The 20,075-nt window shown below is 40.9% G+C and overlaps 1 protein-coding gene across 2 annotated transcripts; it reads right to left on the bottom strand.

The window, feature by feature from the left end:
• Positions 1–2,887: 2,887 nt before the first annotated feature.
• On the bottom strand, positions 2,888–11,846 carry lhx2 (LIM homeobox 2). Of its 2 annotated transcripts, none has more exons than XM_022756893.1 (5): positions 11,595–11,846; positions 9,939–10,141; positions 8,771–9,145; positions 6,083–6,281; positions 2,888–3,178 (listed from the first exon to the last, which is right to left on the bottom strand). In XM_022756893.1, exons 1-5 carry the CDS (start codon positions 11,775–11,777, stop codon positions 2,888–2,890), a joined length of 1,251 nt encoding a protein of 416 aa, XP_022612614.1. In that variant the 5' UTR covers positions 11,778–11,846. The 2 variants fall into 2 exon arrangements, with proteins under 2 accessions (XP_022612614.1, XP_022612606.1); XM_022756885.1 differs by having other exon boundaries at positions 6,083–6,288; positions 8,775–9,145.
• Positions 11,847–20,075: the final 8,229 nt, after the last annotated feature.

Raw genomic sequence — 20,075 nt, 5'->3', positions numbered from 1 at the left:
ACACACACACACACACACACACACACACACACACACACACACATACATTATACAGTGTACACACACACTTGTGGCTGTGATGCATGACAGAGTTACTTCTCACTGTATGATAATGAGTGAAAAGTGCAGAGGTCGGGTCCGATCACCATCAACAATCTTCTCTGCATTTTTTTTATTTTTAGATCCATAGTTATTTCCTATGTTTCCCAGAATTCTCTTCAACAAAGCATGGATGGATTATTAAGCAACAGATATGTGAAGATAGAGAAGAACATGTGGCCCCTCCCTGTAACTATCGAGGTGTATTCCAGTGATATTTTGCAGGGTGCAGCCAAAACTGTGAATAAACCTGAATAAACCTGAACACAGTGACTCAGTATGTTGTCATGTATTTTCTTCAGTATTATGCTGCAGATGAAGAGAGGCCATCTAACTATAATAATATCCAGTATCACAATATTTCCCGACATATGTGTTATTTTTCATAGTTGTATCGTATCAAAAAAAAGAAATTACACTAACCATTTCACTGCTGAGTTTACTGTACCATTTACCCCAGCATGTGACAAATAAACTGCTTATACCTGAAACATAAAAATACAATGATATAATTTATATTATCATTATTTTAACAATACAATAAAAACAAATAACTAATTTCAATGTAGCCTACTGCAGTTTTAGCCTAAGTCTGATATTTTATCATGTTTAACAGATCAAACGTGGAGTTGACAGAGGACTCAGTTTGATCCTTGACCCTCTCGGGACAGAAAATGTGAGTGAATTTGTGGCTTTAAATGGAAACGCTGGTTCACTGCTTTCAAATGTTGCACAAATATCTGAAAAAGAAAACAGATGATTTGTTGACTCGAAAAAGGAAAATGTGTCTCAGTGTTTGTTTCCATCATAAAGATATATGTTCATGCTGGTTGTTTTTTAGTGAGGCCATTAGAGAGTGTGTGATTAGTACGCTCATGTTACACACAAGTAGGTACACAAGCAAAGGAGAAAGAAAAAGAAATGGAAGCAGATTTCTGTCCGTTTCCATCCTGATACAAACAACTAAACAAAGTCAATGTGCATGAAGCAGGTGAGAGGTGATGAGCATGAGAGGAAGTTCAGCTAAAGTGTGTTGACATGGATTTATAATGTACAGGCATCACTGCACCACAAACAGTCTGTACCGTCCCTGCCCTCAGGTGAGAGCTATAGGAGTGTGCCAGCGGCTAGCATACTGGACCTCCATCGTCATGGTAACTGCAATACACCCGTAGGCATGGTCACAGTTTAGTTAGGTTGAGGTACAAACACGACTTGGTTACATTTAGGAAAAGGTTAAGGTATAGGTACGTTTGTCACCATGGTTACAATATTAAAAATGGTTTAAGTTGCAGAAGGGTCATGGTGTCACATGGGAAACAAACAGCAGTGTCCATCCATCCAGTCCAACCTCCTCCTAATGTGGGCTTTGTTGCGCTTTATACTAGGTCACCTGACTGCCTCCTTCACTTAAATGGTCATGACAACAGCTGTGAGAGGTCATACAGATCAACAGTCCCGTACGTGCACATGAGTCGATGAAGAACACAAATTATGTTGGGAGAAAAAGAGCGTTGGATGTGTTTCTATTTGTTACAGAGTTGAGGATGACAGGAAGTGCAGCAGCAGCTCAGTGAGGATCAGTGTCTGGACTCTGGACTCAACAGCAGCTCCTCACATTCACAGCAGCAGTTTCAATCATTCACAATAAATATACTTTAACAAGTCAATTCAACTCAAATCTGCCATTAACATGAAATAATTCAACACATTTTCACAGCAGGGGACGAGTCTGCTCATCTCAAGAGACATAATCATAGTGTAGCATCTGAACAGCTGATATTTCTCATTTGTTTCAGGGAGAAAAAAGATTTTAGTTTTTTTTTCCATGAACGGGCTGAGATTAATTTGACGTGTTTTTTCATTTACCTTAAAGTTAAAAATCAGCAGCTTCGTCACAGACACACAGGATGTGCTCGGTGTTATGGGAATTATTTCTTCATAGTGTGTAAATCACATGTCCGCCTCCATGTTCAGATCAGATCAAGAGGTTTTTACAGATACTTCACTGGTTCCCACAGTGCTTTAATTTGACCGTTAAACAATTCAAACATCTGTAACGTCCTGCAGTGGTAACCTCTGTCTTTTGTTAACAGTGTCTTCAAGTGAAACCTGTCTCCTCATCTGTCCAAACTGAATCACACGAGTCAAAGTGAGGAAGAGGATTTTTTTCTGTCATCAAACTGAAGAAGACGACGGCAGCTTCTGCGTTTAGTTTTTTTTAGTTTGCTCTGCAGACTGTCACTACATCACTGCCTGTACAACACATGTGTACACACACACACACACGCACACACACACACACACAGAAGTGGAGGTCACAGTCTCAGTCTGAGTGCAGCAGTGATTGAGGATGTGATGGAGTGTAAGGCACATGGCAGTCGGAGGATATTGTAACCTGTGTTTAATCTCAGTTGTTCAAAAAAGAATTTTTTACAATCCTTCTAACAGTGACTCTTGTACAACAACATAAATACTGTGCTGGAAAAAATGAATTTCCAAAAATTAAGCAGTTTTTTTCCCCCGCAGTCTCTTTCTGTAAACATTGAAAAATGCAAATCAAGTCTCAGTTCTCCACAAGACAACAACATCAAAATAACAACAACTGTTCCATTTGTAAGGCTTGGCCGCCTCACTATGCAAATAGTCTCTAATGGGCTCAGAGGAAAATGAAATCTTTTTTTTTTTTTTTTTTGTTTCCGTTACCTTCTCTTTTCTAATCCATTTAATGTTGGAGAGTCAACAGTGCTCAGTTTAGATCCAGGAGGGAGGGGCAGAGGCGGCGCCATCAGAAGAGGCTAGTCAGCGTGGTCTGTGACGGGCTCCGGCACTCGTGGCCGTCCATGCCGCCCGGCACTGAGGTGAGCACGGAGGTGACGGTGGGCATGGTGGGATTGGTCAAGTCTGTCAGGGTGGTGGGGGTGCTGGAGGGGCTCATGGAGGCGTTGGAGATCTCTGACGCCGGGCCCGACGGCGTCCCACCCTGCAGCGCGGAGCCATCGGATGCCTTGTCCACGCCGGTGCTTTCCTGCCGCAGCAGGTTCCTCCTGAACTTGGCCCGAGCGTTTTGGAACCAGACCTGCAGGAAAATACGATGAAATCACTTTAATGTTGCTGCAGGAGACGTGACGCACCATTCACTGACACAGACTCCACACTCACTGATATCTGAGGCCTTTCTGCTGTAACTCCACAAACTAAAGAGTCAAAACCTCTAGTTCTGCATTATTTTGTCAGGTTTTACAGATTAGTCATTTTTACTTCCTGTTACTTTTACTTCCTGGATCATTCACAGAACTGACTCCAGTGAAAACTGCACTGGTGTCTGGGTGATTCTGAAGCAGCCAGGACACTGTTTCTGGACAGACATGGTATCAGACTTCTGTTGTGTTGGGACAGATGGAGGCAGAAATCTCTCATGCACATTTCTCAAAACAAAAACAAAAGCAAAACCAACTAGAGGCCGGTGAAGACACCTGAGCTTTTCCAGTAAGAATCAATCACACAGCATTTTCTAAAGCAGCCATCGACTTCAGTCCATTACCATCATGATTAAAAAAGTTTCTCACAGAAATTTAATTTGTGTCGATGAACACAGGACATCACGTCTGCAGCAGGTAACAGAGAACACACAAATAACAGCAGACATGATGCTCACTCTGATGGATCACCTGCTGTATGTGAGGCAGGTTTCCAGTCTCTGTTAATTCATTCTGATGCTTCTGTAAATGAAATGGAGACCTGTGGCTGCCTGAGAGGGGGGACAACACGTTCAGACAGTCCTCACAAAAAAATGTCTTTGTGTTTCCCTGACGAGGAGCTTTAGCACGTTTGCTTCTTCTGTCAGACAGATGCAGCGTTACAGAGCCTCAAACCCGTGGAGGAGGAGGACTGAGTGGAGGGATGGGTCGACCACGAGAGTCTACAGTCTACAGACCACGCTGACCCCTAATCTTGAAGTGGCACTTATCAATATTTTTATGTGTGATATGAAAGTAGCGATTCACAGAGAGTTTTGACCCAAATCTGCAGTGTTATGAAACATTTCTGTGTTTCTTGGCACATTGTTTTGGTCTCCTCGTCTGTTCTGGTTCAGGATTTGTTTTTCTTCTCTCCTTGCTCAGAACCAAACCCCAGACAGACTCAGTGAGCTGCTAGCTGGTCAACATGTCATTGTTTATGGCCATGAGCAGCTGAGCCACGCCGACACAGTGAAGCTGTTTCTACCTGAACCACTAATTAACTTCCATTAACTCAGTGACATAATTTCCTGTAACTTTTCCAAAATAAAAGTGTCACAGTGTTTTTGTGAGCAGACACCTTTTAATGTGAAGCAGGGAGAGCAGGAAGTGTGACCTCACACTGTAAACAGTAAAATAAGGCTGAAAGAAACAGAATCACATCAGCTCCACTTCAGACATGGAGACCTCGTCTCCAAGACAGACACATGAGGACACAGCTGAAGGACGAGACAAACTGCATCAGTCTGCAGAATGACGATGCTCAGATGGGATATTTTTGAAAGGATGAGGCACTATGTATTTTGTCATCAAAAATTTTGCAGCAAAATGGTGAAAATATGCCCCCCCCCCCCCTCTATTAGTTGTGAGTGAAGAGTCTCCTCATGTTTGTTTAAAGTGTGTTTGCAGATCAAAACTAAAGGTAAAGCCAGGGGTGTGAGTTATGAAGGTTAGGCAATAAAACAGGCCGGGCTCTAGTCATCACCAAATGCTCTGACTGCCCCACCACATCGTCTTGCTTCATCCTAAAACTGAATAAAATAGGGGGGGGGGGGGGGGGGGGGGGGGGGGGGGGGGGGGGGGGGGGGGGGCACTTTAATTCGATTCCATGGCTTTATGTTCAGATAACATAAAACAGTACACGTTATAGTCAACATCTGTAAAAGCCTTTACTCTTTATGGCTACTCACAGAGAAATAAGCTTTTCTTTTATCATTGCACATGAACACAGAGCATTGATGAATAACACTGCACCTGTAAACACTGTGTACTGAGAAAAGACGCTGTGATTCAGTCGTTATTCTCACATCATCAACAGCAGATTAACGTCTGGAGCAGCGTCCTGCTCCTCACTGTCCCTGATCTTAATCCACTTCCATTCTTTGAAATTAATTTTCCCTCACTTCTTCTATAGTAAACTGTGGTGTATGAGCTGCAGTGTGTGATGAGTGGTGCTGGAGCATGTTAGCGATGGAGTGGTGATGGAGCCATGGGAAACAGGCGGAGGGAGACGCGCTTCAGCTGGAATAACAGGCACCGAAACTCCAGCGCATCAAAGCAAAACGACTGCTTTGTTTTCTCTGAGCGTTAATTAAAGCAGCAGGATGATTTTTCTTTTTTTTTTCCCCTCAGAAAAAATTTTGATTCAGAACCTTTTTGTCTCATTTTTCTTCTCCTCAGTCCCCCTGATGATTCGCTGTCGTCGTTTGTGGAAATCAAACATGGTGTTGTTGCGTTCTCTTTCTTGGTGTGAAACACAGAGCATTTTGTTTTTCATCCCCTAGTCCTCAGCATCACATTACTAATCTCAAATACATTTAGTTTTTTTTTTATGGATTTGCTTTTTTTCAGTTAGATTTTCCTTGAGGAAGCTCTTCCTTTTTCACAGCATTATTGTTTTTTTTAATTGCTTTTTTTTTAATTGAAATTAGAAAAAGTAAAAGAACAGAAAAGAAAAGAAAGCAAGAAAATCCCTCCTCTGTTTTTATTCATCTTGTTTGCAGCTTCCTGATGATTTTCCAAGAATCTCACTGGAATGAGAAACAGTGATGTCTTAAACCAAAGCAGCTGATTTGGCTTCTCTCAGGAAAAACTCACTTCATATGTTTGGATGTTTGGAAACGAGCTGATTTGCATTGGAAACAAGAGGAATTCTTTCACCCCCGTTGGCATGTGCCTCTGTTTCTGCTTCCCGAGTTAAAGAGAGCCGGGTCTGGTGTGCAGTGAGAGGCTGCTGCGGTTACCTGTAAAACCCGCTTGGTGAGGCCGGTCTTCTGGGCGAGCTGCTTGAGGTCCTTGGCGTCTGGGTTGTGGTTGATGGCGAAGTAGGACTTCATCGTCCTCAGCTGGTGGTGCTTGAAGGATGTCCGCATGCGCTTGGTCTTCTGACTGGAGCTGTACTGAGAGTCCCGGTCCATGGACTCGCCGTCATTCTCATTGCAGCTCAGCGCTGCGGGGCAGCGGGGAGAAGAAGAGGAGGACGGGTTAGACAGAGGGAACTCTGATCCAATCAATTATCATACATTTGATCTGTTTAGTATTTTTACTGCTGTTTGGGTGATTGCATCATTTTTCAGACCCTGTTTTTAGGTCCTAAAATTCTCATGACCCCAAAAATTAAAGAGTAGTTTTCAATTTTCAAAAGCATCTGACAGAAATAAGCCACTGCTAAAAATCAACAAATATCCCAAGAAAATGAAGAAAACTTTGCACTTAAAACAACCACACGAGTCCTGGACTCTGGTGCTGCTTAACAATAATGTGAGCAGGAAAGGAAAGAAGTTGTGAGGTGTTTCAGACTCTTTTTAACGTGACTGTCCATCTTCATAACATGTTCTCACTTCAATCTACATCCTTCTCCCCATTTAAATCTATTAAATCGACCCCATCTTCTACGGTGACACTGCGACCTGACAGATGTTTCCTGCAGCTGCACATCATCCTCCACCCTGCACCTCGTATGTCTGTCCCTGTCTCCATGTCTGTCTACCCTGGGAAGAAATGCTAGCCTGGCTATTAGCCTCACACACACACACACACACACACACACACACACACACACACACACACACACACACACACACACACACGACAAAACAACAACACACATGTATTTGTCCCAGCCTGCAAATTTCCTGGCAACACTCAAAGTGTTGCTGCATGCATAACAGTTCAATACCAGAACACTGCAAATGACGAATATGAAGTGAGTGAAAACCATCAGAATAACACTTCACTTAATTAGCCCAGAACAAATGCTGCTTTCTGGGCAAAGCATATGTTGCAGCATTTTAACAAAGAGCAGCCTGTTTCCTGCTCGTCGTCCTCACACACAACATCTTCCTCTCAGTGTGAACAGCGTCTCAGAGTCTCCGTGCCGCTCAGGGATGCCACATGTTCTCATGTGAGTGTTCAGGTGAAGCTTTCATGTTGTTTCTGGCTGTTATCAGAAGAGGGCGCACTGCCACTTCACTCCCATCCTCATCCTGTTTCAAGTTTTTTTTTTTTTACTAAATACCCACAGAGGATTAAAAACATTTTACTCTGAGATTAGACTTCCTTCACTTTTTTTTATCTGGTTCAGATTTGAAGAAAATGTGTATTTTTGTTTTTACAGCAGATTCACTCATATCAGGAACTCTACAAAATAAACTTGGCAGCATGTTATAATACAGGAAGTGATGCTTCTTCTGTCAACATGTAAATAAAAGGACAGAATATCATTATTTCCCTTGTTGCAGCTTTTTAAACTGAACTGTCTGAAGCAACAAAACTGACAGAAAAATATAATTTCCTTCCTGTTGTTGACCAAAATCAGAGTCTCACACATTTATACTCAACAACTGGAGGTTAATTAACTAAAGTTGAAAAATGAGACTGAGATAATGTTGCAGCAGTAAAGTTCCTGTTTCCCTCTGCTCTGTCTTCCATGGAATAACTCATCAAATCACATTGATCCCTCTGGTGCACACCCAGTTTTGCTCCGTCCCAATGAAAAAAAGGCTCCAGTAGTGTGCGTGTGTGTGTGTGTATGTGTGTGTGTGTGTGTGTGTGTGTGTGTGTGTGTGTGTGTGTGTGTGTGTGTGTGATGTGTGTTGTAGTTTGGGTGTTGGGGGTTGGGGGTGGTTGGTGGTGGGGTGTTAGGGTCTGTAGATGTCTATGGAGCCTGACAAGTGGAAAAGGGTGAAAGCAAAAGCCAGAACATCAAACAACTTTCCTTTTTATCCCTTAAAGACGAAACAAAACTGCCCTTTAAAAAAAGAAAATAACTGAAACATGAATAAAAAACTGTTGCAAATCATTATTTTTAACATTATCATTTAGTTGTTTTCTGCTGAGGTGAAACGTAAATGAAGCTGTGAAAAAGTTCAGTCCACGTGTCTGACACGTTTAAAATGTGACTGTGGCCTGAATGTATTTATTTTACAAATCTTCCAACGGAAACACAGTGAACTTCATATATAATGATATTTTAAGAAAAATTAAATCAAGTTTTCTTTACATTGAATATTAAGCACAATGCATCTGTTTATGGATGTTATAAATATAATAACACCAGGACCTAAAGCTGCTGTTATGTCACTGTGATAAAGTCATGAGGAACACATAATAGATTATATTTATATTGTATACATAAATATATATATATATACTGTATATATATTAGAATAATTCCTATGATGCAGTTGACACTGTTAAACAGAGTTTTCCTGGATGAAGCCTGTCAGTCTTTAGTCACTCATAATGTTTATTTTGCTTCTCTGTTTTAAATCTAAAATTATTATTTTTTCAAAACAGGTTAAAGCAGGAATTATACATTAGGCTGATTGGGCCTTATATGTATTTTATATATATAAAAACGCTTGTTTTCTGAACCCAGCTCTAAATAACAGCAGCTCTCCTGTCAGCAGGTAAACATCCTTCGTTGACACTCACCTGCGTTATAAGCCGCCAGCTCGGTCCCCGGCCCGGGGCTCTTCCTCTTCCTGGGCCGGCCTTTCTGCACTGTCCCCACGCCGTTGAAGTAGGATAGTCCAAGCGTGTTGGCCGGGCCCAGGCCTTTGTGCGGGACCACGTCCGCGTGGTTAAAGTGTGTCTGATATTCTCCCTGGATGAGAGTCTCAAAGTGCAGCCGACAGTACACCAGACTGTCCTTCATGCCAAAGTGGTCCCCAGTGGTCAGCATCTTGCTGCACGTGGTGCAGGTGAAGCAGTTGAGGTGGTAGACCAGGTCCCGGGCTCGCATCACCATCTCCGAGGCTGAGATCCCCAGGTGGCACCGAGCGCATCTCTGCACCGAAAATCTTCTGCGGACAACACAGAAACCTCATCAGCGGCTGGTCACAGAGCCTGGCGGGAACTGCGGCGTGTCAGCGCGGGGCAGGCTCCATGACCTGAGCAGCCCAACTAACACACAGTTTAACACCAAGTTTCCCTCACAGCAAACTTTAAACCTGAAGACTGAAGCCCCGTGAACGTCAGTTTCAGCTAAACCTGAGCTGGAAATGTGATTTTTTTCATTTTTCTAATTTAACAATAATTCTTTTTTCAGGGCTTCCCTGTCAGTGATGGGGGGTGGTGAGGAGAGGGTGTGTGTGTGTGTGTGTGTGTGTGTGGGTTGGGAGGTGGGGGTGGGGGGTGGGGGGTGTTGATGATCTGGATTTGAGAGAAACACGTGAACATTCAATATAGGTGGTGAATAAAGCCACAAAATATGGAGAATGTTCATCAGCTCAAGATCATATTGTTATACTATATATATGTATATATACACACACATATATATATATATATATATATATATATATACTTTTTCAGAGGACAGAAGCTCTGAAGTAGAAATCATGAATAAATTCAGCTGATTTTTGGAACCAAATGAAGGAAATTTGTTTTTTATATGATGATATGTTTTTTTATATATTCCCGTTTGCCACTTTGATGTCACCTTAACTGCAAGAGATTAAAACTCATTAAAAAACGAATTCACTAATTGACATGAATTTGAAACACATATATATCCCGAAAATTTTATAACATTTATTTCATCCCGGTTCGTCCCAGGACCGTGGAGGTCCAGGCCCGGGCTGTGCGCCCCCCTACCTGTAGTAGTCCTCCTTGCAGTAGATGCTGCCGTCCTTGCTGAAGCAGGTGAGCTCAGACTCCAGGTTCAGTTTGCACTCGCAGCACTTGAGGCAGCGCATGTGCCACTGCTTGTCCACGGCCAGCAGGTAGTAGCGGTCCGCGATCTTCCTGCCGCAGCCCGCGCACAAGGCCACGCGCTCGCTGGTCATACACGGCATAGACTGCGGAGAGAGGCAGGAGGACACGGCGTCAAATAAAACGAATTAAAGGGAAAGGATTTAGCAGAACATTGTGAAAGACTGACGTTAAATCAACACAAGAGGGAGAGACCGAGTCTGTTCGCTTTTTATTCACACACTGAGGAGCGCAGCTGCTATCAGACAGAGGAATATTTATTATTATTTAGAATATATCTAAATGGTGAATTATTTCCGTTGGAACAGGCTCAATAAATATATATAATGATATTAAAATACATATGTGGGTTAAAAATGAAATTCAATGAGAAAAGGTCAAACAAACTCTCCTGTACTCCTCTGTGAGAAATGTTACAGGAATATTTTAGGAAATGAGGTCTTTAGGTTAAAAACACAGCCAGACGCTCTACTGTGAATAACATGAATCACAATGAGAAATTATATTTGGCTCTTATGGCCATTATTATAATATTCATATTTCTGACAGTGTCTCCACACTAACAGAAAAACAGCAGCAATTTTACACATATTAACTATTAACATCTATTTAAACTGAGTGTAGAAATATTGTCATTTTTGGTGGAGGAGTTTGTGCGATTAATTTCTCATAATAATAATAACTATAATTGTTATAAATATTGGGCTTATAATACTAATAATAATAATAATAATGATAATAATAATAATATAGAGAGATACAATAATAAGAGGCTAAATAAAGGCTTATGACACAAGACTGTCATTCAGTGTTATTTTCGAGAGGCCTCCAAAATAGACACACGTGCACGCACACATGCACATATAATAATAATAATTACTATTATTATTATTATTATTATTATTATTATTATTATTATAACAATAATCATAATAATTTGCTAATAAAGATGGAAGCTGAATGAATATAAATAATTTTCTTCCTATAGTTTGACTGCATTGCATTTAAAATCACTGCTGTCATTTCTCATAAACGCATTTTTATTTTATTGAAGTGTAATTATAGAATGTAATTATTCTGTTGCAGGAATAATAGGGATAAATAATTGCAGTTTGTCTGTAAAAAATAATTTCATTTCTGTTTATGAATCACACAGACGCGCTGTGTTCACACTGTTTAACGTGTTTTGAACGCGTTGTTTAAAGCTTTAAGGAAAACGATGCATTTTAAGGACGAATGTGTTTTTTCTTGTTTCTTAATAAACTGCAGCAGCTCGTTCAGCTCAGCTCCGTTTGACCGGAGCTTTGCTGAAGTTCAGTGGCAGAGAAATGTCAGTGTTCAGGCCTTTTTGTAGGAAGTTTGTGCGTCTGGTGCGTTAAAAGACAACTCAGTAATAAGTTGAGATACTTATTGGAGACTTTTCTTTCTGTGTGAGAGTAATACGCGTTCAGAGCTCGGAGCGGTGTGAGTGTCACATGTTTCAGGCTGCCATGCTTCCTGCACAAACAAGCCGAGAGGGCCAACATGAGTCTCTCCTACCGTCTCTGATTCCCCCATATCGATGGCTGAGCTGATGGCCGCTGACTCGTTCTTTCCTCTCCGGTCCATTTCTTCCACCACGCCGTGCACCTCGCCTCCAGGGAGGCCATGGAAAAGCATCGTTGCCGCAGAGGGGAGGATATTGTAACTGTTCTCTTCGGATCTGAGAGCCAAGATGTCCATCAGAGAAGAAAGCCCTGCGCACTGACGCCGCTCGAAATTCTGCTTTTTTTCTGCTTTTCCTTTTTTGCCGTGGTAAGTGAAAAATCCAGATCAGGGAGGAAAAAATATGAGGGAAAAATTGGACACGTGTTCTCCACACTACGTCTCATCTGCCAATGGTAACCGCCATCCGAATCTCTGCTGCTCTCATTATTAATAAGCTATGATTAATTCATAAATAAGCGCTTCTCTTATGGAAGAGATTTTCTCTCAGGTGCGGTTTTATTTTTTTTTATTTTACTGCTTTTACCTGCTGCTCTGTCTATATTTTCTTTTCCATTTACGCAGAATAAACATACCAACTATGGAAGCTCCTGCTGCTGGGAGTCAGAGCCGGAGCCTCCTCCTCGCCGGGAGTGATATTGAAGGATTTCGACAGTAAACAAGGCACTGGCAGCGTCTACCCTTTTTTCTGCAGAACAGTAAAGTAACTCTTTCTAAGTGGCGTTGCCAGAGCTTGGCGGCGGCCTGCTACTGCATCACAGCCAGAGAAATAAAAAAATTATATTTCCAAAAAAGCTGACAGGAGCCTGAGAAAGGCTTCCTCCCTCCTCCGGGTCGAACAGTCCAAGTTGATGCTCACAGCAACTCAAACTACTTCAGCTTTGCACAGACAAAACAGAAGAATGAAAAAAGCGCAGGTTTTGCTTTATAAAATCCGGAAGAAGCAGTTTCCCTTCGCAGCAGTCTGTGACATGAATGTTTGGTCTGTAGTGGAGGAGGCCGCACACACGTCCGGACAGTGGAAGAGGAGGAGTTGGCTTCACTTTGACTGATGATAGGCGAGTGTTAGCTGGCCCCCCAAAACCGTTCCTCCTTCTCAAGTCCCGGTTGGACTCTCCGCTCCTTATCAACGGGGCCCTGTTGCGTCACGACGCACCATTTATGTTCATTGGCTGTTCCGCCGTCACCGAACTGTTTGGTTATACTTTTACCGACCGCTCTGAGAAATCAGCAGCTCCTTCTGCCTCCGTTACGCACGGACCACCGGGCCACCGTCCGTACCCCCTTCAGCCGCTCCGTCTGTCCGGAGCTGCGGTTTGAAAGGTCAGTTCGAAAGACAGAGAAGAAGACGGGCTAAGGGCCTCTCAGGTGCTGGAGCTGTGTGCGCGCGCCGAGCAGGTCCACTGGGACCTGGACTCCAGTGACGCACAGAGAGGGTTCCACACTGCTGCTGCTCCCAGCCTCTCCATGACACCACAGCGCTCTGCGCACAGATCCTGAGTGCTGCACAACAAGTCTGAAAAATAAAGTACCACACAGCTCTTCATTCTTTAATCCATATTTTTTAAAATTTGATTTAAAAAACTAATTTTAATGTGAAATAAACAAAAACACTTTTTCTGTTCACTTCTCAACAACTACACCCACAACGGTCACATCTGGTCTATGGTGTCCTTCACGTGGAGAACTCACGTAAAGTACTTTTTTTCATAAAAAATAAAATATAAGATGTCTTAAATGTCACAGGTCAGTGTCACATTTCTACAGAAATTTTAAAACCAAACCAAGGAAACAACGCGAGACTATCAGGCTCCAAAACTGCCACTAAATGAACTTTAGAGGAAAGTGTGTTTTATTTTTTAAAACTTTGTGTCAATTACGTAAAAAAAAAGTCATTTCGGCGCCGCTGACTGTTCTCCATCCTATTTTTTAAACAATGTTCTGGCTTCACGTCCTGATCTCCAGCTCCAGAGTTGTGTCTCCACCACAGTTTGGTTCAGCTGCAAAGTGAAGCTTGAACTGATCCCGGATCCGCTCATTTTATAATTAGCTCTCTGCTCTTAATTGGGAAGGGGGCTGGGGAGGTGGAATGGGAAGTGGACTTTGTCATCAGAGGACGTGTTTGAGGACCGGAGGAGAAGGTTTGATCTCTCTCACAAAAGACGGTGGTTACAGCGGAGTGAGAGAGAATGACACGTTATCACATCAGCTCTGTTTGAAGACTCAGTCCAGTTAGTGAAATGATTAGAGGAGGAATCCATCCCGCCATGCAGCCTCCTCACTTCCTGGATTATTTCGCATTATAACAACAATATTTTAGCTGCAGATTTACGCGCTAAAACATCAATTTACATGTTTCGGTTTCCTTGATATTTATAACACCCCCCCCACACACACACACACACACGCTCCCCACACGCAAAACAGTCCGCATTTAGGCTATTGTGAAATTTTATTGCACAAATATGATGTTAAGCTCCTAAATCCTTATGCAAATCACCCCTCTGTAATACCCTTAATTGAATACATGCATATTTATCATCTGCGCTCTCTAGCTGCTATAAGGCTGGGTTTATACATTAAACATAGCGACAGCGGGCATGTCTGCGGGCGTGTGTGAAATATGATATTAGGCGGTAATGTAAGATTAAGGAAAACACATCAGTTTGTATCTATTTGTATCAAATGCAGGTTCCTGTGTTTGGATTGAAGTCAGTGGTCAGAAGGAAGAATTTTGAGGAGATCCATGTAAACGTCTGGACTGGGCTATATAATGGAATATCCTCAGTAATGTGTGTCCACAACATTCACAGCAGAGCAGGAGAAAAGTCATAATATGATAATTAACAACAGTATCAAGCGTGTGAAGGCAGAACTGGATAAAACAGTCCAATATTTAATTCATCTATGGTACATTTATTTAAAAAGGTAAAACTGAATTAATTACAGCTCATCTTGTTCATCGCTCTCTCTCTCTCTCTCTCTCTCTCTCTCTCTCTCTCACACACACACACACACACACACACACACACACACACACACACACACACACACACACACATTCACACTAATTTTTCTTTCTGACACAGGGCCAGCAGCACTGGGAGATAAAGAGGAGGAACTGAAGAGCCAAAACTATCACCAACACTCACCAGTCTGTGTCATTAGAAAAAACACCTTCCATCAGTGTGGTGATGTTCAGCAGAATAACTCTAAATAAAAATGTTAAAGCTGAACCAGCTGATTTCACTAAACATTTTAAAACAAATGCTAATGATGAAACAAGGAGCAAGCACTTCCTGTACGGGCCTGCTCTGACTGTAATATATTTAAAATGAACAATTTTACTTTTGGTTTTTAATTTGGTGACAGTCTTTTATTTTGTAAACGTTGCAGGAGGTTTGAACAACATGATGATGATGAAGCTAGAAGTGGTGACATTTATATCACTTTACTGTTTTATGGTGATGTTTTATTTTTATACATGTTTTGCATAAATGTGAGTAAATATCTGAATTAGTTGTTTTTTTAAACATTGCTCTTTGTCAATTTCAAAAAAAGACTATATCATGACATCATCACCAGGGCTGTAACTTTGGAAGTACTGAGGTAATGAATCTAAGTCCCCCCTGATGCCCCCCACCCCAAAGACAAGATTGACCAGATACCAACAATAAAATAATTACATACATTCTCAGTAAGTTTTTTTTGCCTGAGATGAATGTGTCAAATCCAACTCCACTCCACCATAAGGAAATACCACAGTGTTCTGTTCATATATTTATTGATCTAAATATAATGAGTGAAACCATCATCACATATCCACCATGTGTAGAAAGTAAACTCTCATCATACTGCTGAAAGCTATAATTTCTAATGAAGACACATGATGTCAGTGTCCTGGACGATTGCGTGTACTAAATGTGGATTACTATATAAAATTACACACACTAGGATGGAGTGTTTTATACGTTTCAGCAGCTCCTGGTTCACATGATGTGGCCATTGTCAAGTATTAATTCCTGGTATCTAAATAAGCTGAATTTGAACAGTTTCAGCAACTTTTCTCGTCTGAAGGTGAAAAAAGTCCGAAAATAAGAGTTTGAAGACAATAAAATGCTAAAGACTAATGAGAGTGTTTTAGGTTAACGGTTCTGGTTTAATCATGTCGGCCTTTACTGACAGAACAATTGAATATATAATGGAGATTTATAATAAAAGCATCAGGCTGGTGTTAGTGTAAAGCTGTTGTTTAATTGGGTAAATGCAACAACAAGTTTAGAGAGCACTAATCCTAATAAGCTCCATGGAACTAATAAACTAACAGTGTGCAGCTAACTTCAACACCTTGTTGAAAGCACGTGTGTGTGTGTGTGTGTGTGTGTGTGTGTGTGTGTGTGTGTGTGTGTGTGTGTGTTGGGGGTGGTGTTGCTGCTTGTCGACGACTAAGATGCTGATGCAGCTCCACTGATTACTCCTTGTCCCATAATGATTTCCAAACGGGGCAGCCATCAATAACACAAATCTGCATTTCTCAGGAAAACATCACCTCGTCAGGCTCCTGGCATCTTTTTGATCTCCTTTTTTTTTAATTGTATTCAGCATAAAGGTAGGGAGGGGGGTGCGGGGTGCGTGGCTTTAATGGGATGCTGCTGTGGAAGTGGGGAGTGGGTTACACACTCTCTGAGGAGAGCTCGGCTGTAATTAAGAAAAAGGGGGAACAAAGCAGAGGAGAGTAAAAACACATGAAAAGGGAGGAAGCGGATCATCTAATCACTGAACGTGCACCGTCCACGCATCCACGTCGCCTGTGTACAGTCGCTTTTTAATGCGGGAGGAATCACACAGGAGCGTAAATACAGAGCAGCACACCTGAGCCTCCACTGTTTCTTATTGCGGCACAATGTGTGCACACCAGCTATAATGGAAGCATCACATCCACTCTCATCTAAACTAATACTACCTTCATCTTGACCTGTAATATATGTACATGTATTGAATTTCCATATATGACATATGTACATATGAAGTAAAATCATATATGTATATATATGTATATATGTATAAATTACATACTGAACCAATTTCATATATTGACATGTACTGTATGTGTAGCTAATACAAACATGTATGTTTATGCTTATATTGTAGACATATGTTACATAAATCCATCCTAAAGCCTGTCAGTATATGTTGATGGTATATATAAGTATAAGTATAAAAGATAGACATGTATGTTTAAAATTAATAAGAAATTAATAAGAAAATCATAAGTAAACATTGTATTTTCATGTTTTAAGTATGTTGTTTTGATAAAATTGCATTTGGATATTTCATATATAAACTTATATCTTCATATATCCAGAGGATGTATATGTGATAATAATACATCCCCATATGACATATATGGCAACATTACTCTTGATATAGGGACATATATGTCATATATTTGCCTTGGCAATGTTTGATACCTGTTTTATATATATTGTTTTATCCCTAATTATTGTTTTTACATATTTGAATGCCTCTTTTCACTTACTGTCAGATCTTTTTGCATAATGTTGATATGAAATGTTTTTTTATTTATGCTGTTCTACACTTTCTATTCTGCTCAGATTCTCTGGATATTTCTTTTTCCTGTTTTTATTTTCATCTAAAGTACTTTGTAGCTTTGTAAGATAGAGCTATATGAATAACCTTATTATTATTACACTAAATTTCTGTATGGGTGAAGACAGTAGTGGGACATAATGATAGAGATGAACAACATGGTTTTCACACTTGGTTTTTATGTGTTTCTCTTGTGAAATACTGATTAGCTTCTTAATGTGAGAAGGGAAAGTCCCTCTTTGTTTTATAGACGTATACAAACAGTCTAGTATTGTAGTAGTGTAGTAGTGTAGTAGTGTAGTAGTAGAGTAGTGTAGTAGTAGAGTAGTGTAGTAGTGTAGTAGTGTAGTAGTAGAGTAGTGTAGTAGTAGAGTAGTGTAGTAGTGTAGTAGTGTAGTAGTGTAGTAGTAGAGTAGTGTAGTAGTGTAGTAGTGTAGTAGTGTAGTAGTGTAGTAGTGTAGTAGTAGAGTAGTGTAGTAGTAGAGTAGTGTAGTAATGTAGTAGTGTAGTAGTGGAGTAGTGTAGTAGTGTGGTAGTGTAGTAATGGAGTGGTGGAGTAGTGGAGTGGTGTAGTAGTGGAGTGGTGGAGTAGTGGAGTAGTGGAGTGGTGGAGTGGTGGAGTAGTGGAGTAGTGGAGGAGTGGAGAAGTGGTGAAGTGTTGGAGTGGTGGAGTGGTGGGTAGTGGAGTAGTGGAGTTGGTGGAGTGGTGGAGTGGTGGAGTAGTGGAGTAGTGGGAGTAGTGGAGTAGTGGAGTAGTGGAGTAGTGGAGTTAGTGGAGTGTGGTGGAGTAGTTGGAGTGGTGGATATGGGTGGTGTGAGTAGTGGAGTAGTGGAGTAGTGGAGTAGTGGAGTAGTGGAGTGGTGGAGTAGTGGAGTAGTGGAGTAGTGGAGTGGTGGAGTAGTGGAGTAGTGGAGTGGTGGAGTAGTGGAGTGGTGGAGTAGTGGAGTGGTGGAGTAGTGGAGTGGTGGAGTAGTGGAGTAGTGTAGGACACAAAGCCACAAAACTCTATACAAACACTGCTTGGCAGTAATGAGCCAGACTGAATCCAGATCAGTTTCATTGCTTTGTTTCCTGTCTTCCCGCTCTTGCAGGAAGTAACCTGGAGAACGTAAGAAGAGGAGGGGCAGGAAGTGAAGGAGAGGAGAGATAATTGGGACACTTGCAGCATCCATACACCCTCTTATATGTTAATTAAAAAGGGCAGAAAAAATGATGCAGAAACAGCAGATACAAGCTATAGACGGAATTTTGGCTGCAACCTTCTGCCTTCACCATACACATATTTAACATGTGACGCTGTCTTTAAGTTTCTACGTCAGTTTGAAGAAATGCTTTCTGAGCAATTTATGTGTTTAGGATGCTGTTGTGTTTCGTCAATGATTTAGGACAGAGGAAGCTTAGGGAAAGAAATGAGGAAGTATCTTAACGTTAGCTCCACAGAAACTTCACTAACTGAAGGTAAGAGATGTCACAGTATCATATCGCTTGATTGACGCGATTTGACTGAGAGGATATAAAAATACACAGCAGACAGTGATGCAGAGGAAGCACCACCGTAATGACCCGTCCAAAAAATTACAGGCAGTCACATTAATGTCAGGAGGAGGAGGAGAGTGAACGTAGGAGGGAAGCAGTAAGGAAAGTTAAACCAACTTGATGCTTCTTTATTCTCCACCTTTCAGCTACAACATGCTCCACGAGTCAGAGCTTACACTGAGGCAGCATATGTTCACACTGGCATGGTGCTGGAGGAAACAGAAACAGACTTCATGTTCCAGATCTGTATGGATATACACTCGATGCACACACAAAATATGAAGGTATTCATGACCAGAAAGAGTCTTAGATGTCATTTAGATTAAAAATGTTCAAGATTATGTGCAGTTTTTAAGAAAATGTGGTAAAAGGCTCTGAAAATATTCTACATAAAGAAGAGCTATAAAAAGACAGTTTGTTATTTAGTATTTATTATTTGTTTTTAGTTTTTGTTATTAGTATTTGTTGGTATTTGTGTCTCAGAATTTAGATTTGAAACAATGTGGGTTAAAGGTCAACAAATAAATCACAGTACCCTGCAACCAAATGATGACTGATGAATTTCTCACTTTCATTAAAGTGGTCAACTAATATTTGTAGGTCCCTGTCTATAGTACAAAAAGTGCCATTCACTTGTCAATGTCCAAATTATTAAATGATTAACATGAAATTTTTTTTTCTGCAGCCAGTGTGTGCATGTATTCATATTCTATGCTTTTTTTGAAAAAATATTCATTTCATTTTTCATGTTCTTTTTTGTATCATGTTTGCCTTTATTTGAACATTAGCAGAAAAGCTGCTTTACCAGAATCACACAGAGGATGTGGCAGTTACAGGACAGCTCTCATCCATTCTATCAAACAAGTCCAATATTGTCTGACCTGATCTGCTTCAACAGATTCTGGTGATGATGATGATGATGATGATGATGATGATGATGATGATGATGATGATGATGATGATGATGATGTAGAGTGGCTTCAGAAAGTCTTCAGACCCCTTTGCTTTTTTATTTGTGTTTTAGAATTAATTATAAATGGATAAAATTAAAATTTTTGATCATCAGTCCATACTCAATAATCCTTAATGACAAAGTGGAAACATGTTCTTAGAAATCTTTTGCAAGTTTATTAAAAATCAAAAACTAAAATCTTTTCTTTATGAAAGTATTCTGTGATCAGCTGCTTCCTGTCTGTTTTAACGACTGGAGTCCAGCTGTGGTGAACTGACTGACTGAATGTAGTTTAGAAAGACACACATCTGTTTATATAAGGTCCCACAGTGCATGTCAGGATGTAAACCAAACCATGAAGATACATATATTAGGATGCAAATGTGTTTATTTTACCTTAAATTAAACATGACATGAAAATAATGTCTGAAATAAT

The sequence above is a fragment of the Seriola dumerili genome, unplaced genomic scaffold (genome assembly GCF_002260705.1).
Source record: "Seriola dumerili isolate Sdu_G_001 unplaced genomic scaffold, Sdu_1.0 BDQW01000017.1, whole genome shotgun sequence".
NCBI lineage: Eukaryota > Metazoa > Chordata > Actinopteri > Carangiformes > Carangidae > Seriola > Seriola dumerili.
This window is presented reverse-complemented; position numbering and strand designations above follow the sequence as displayed.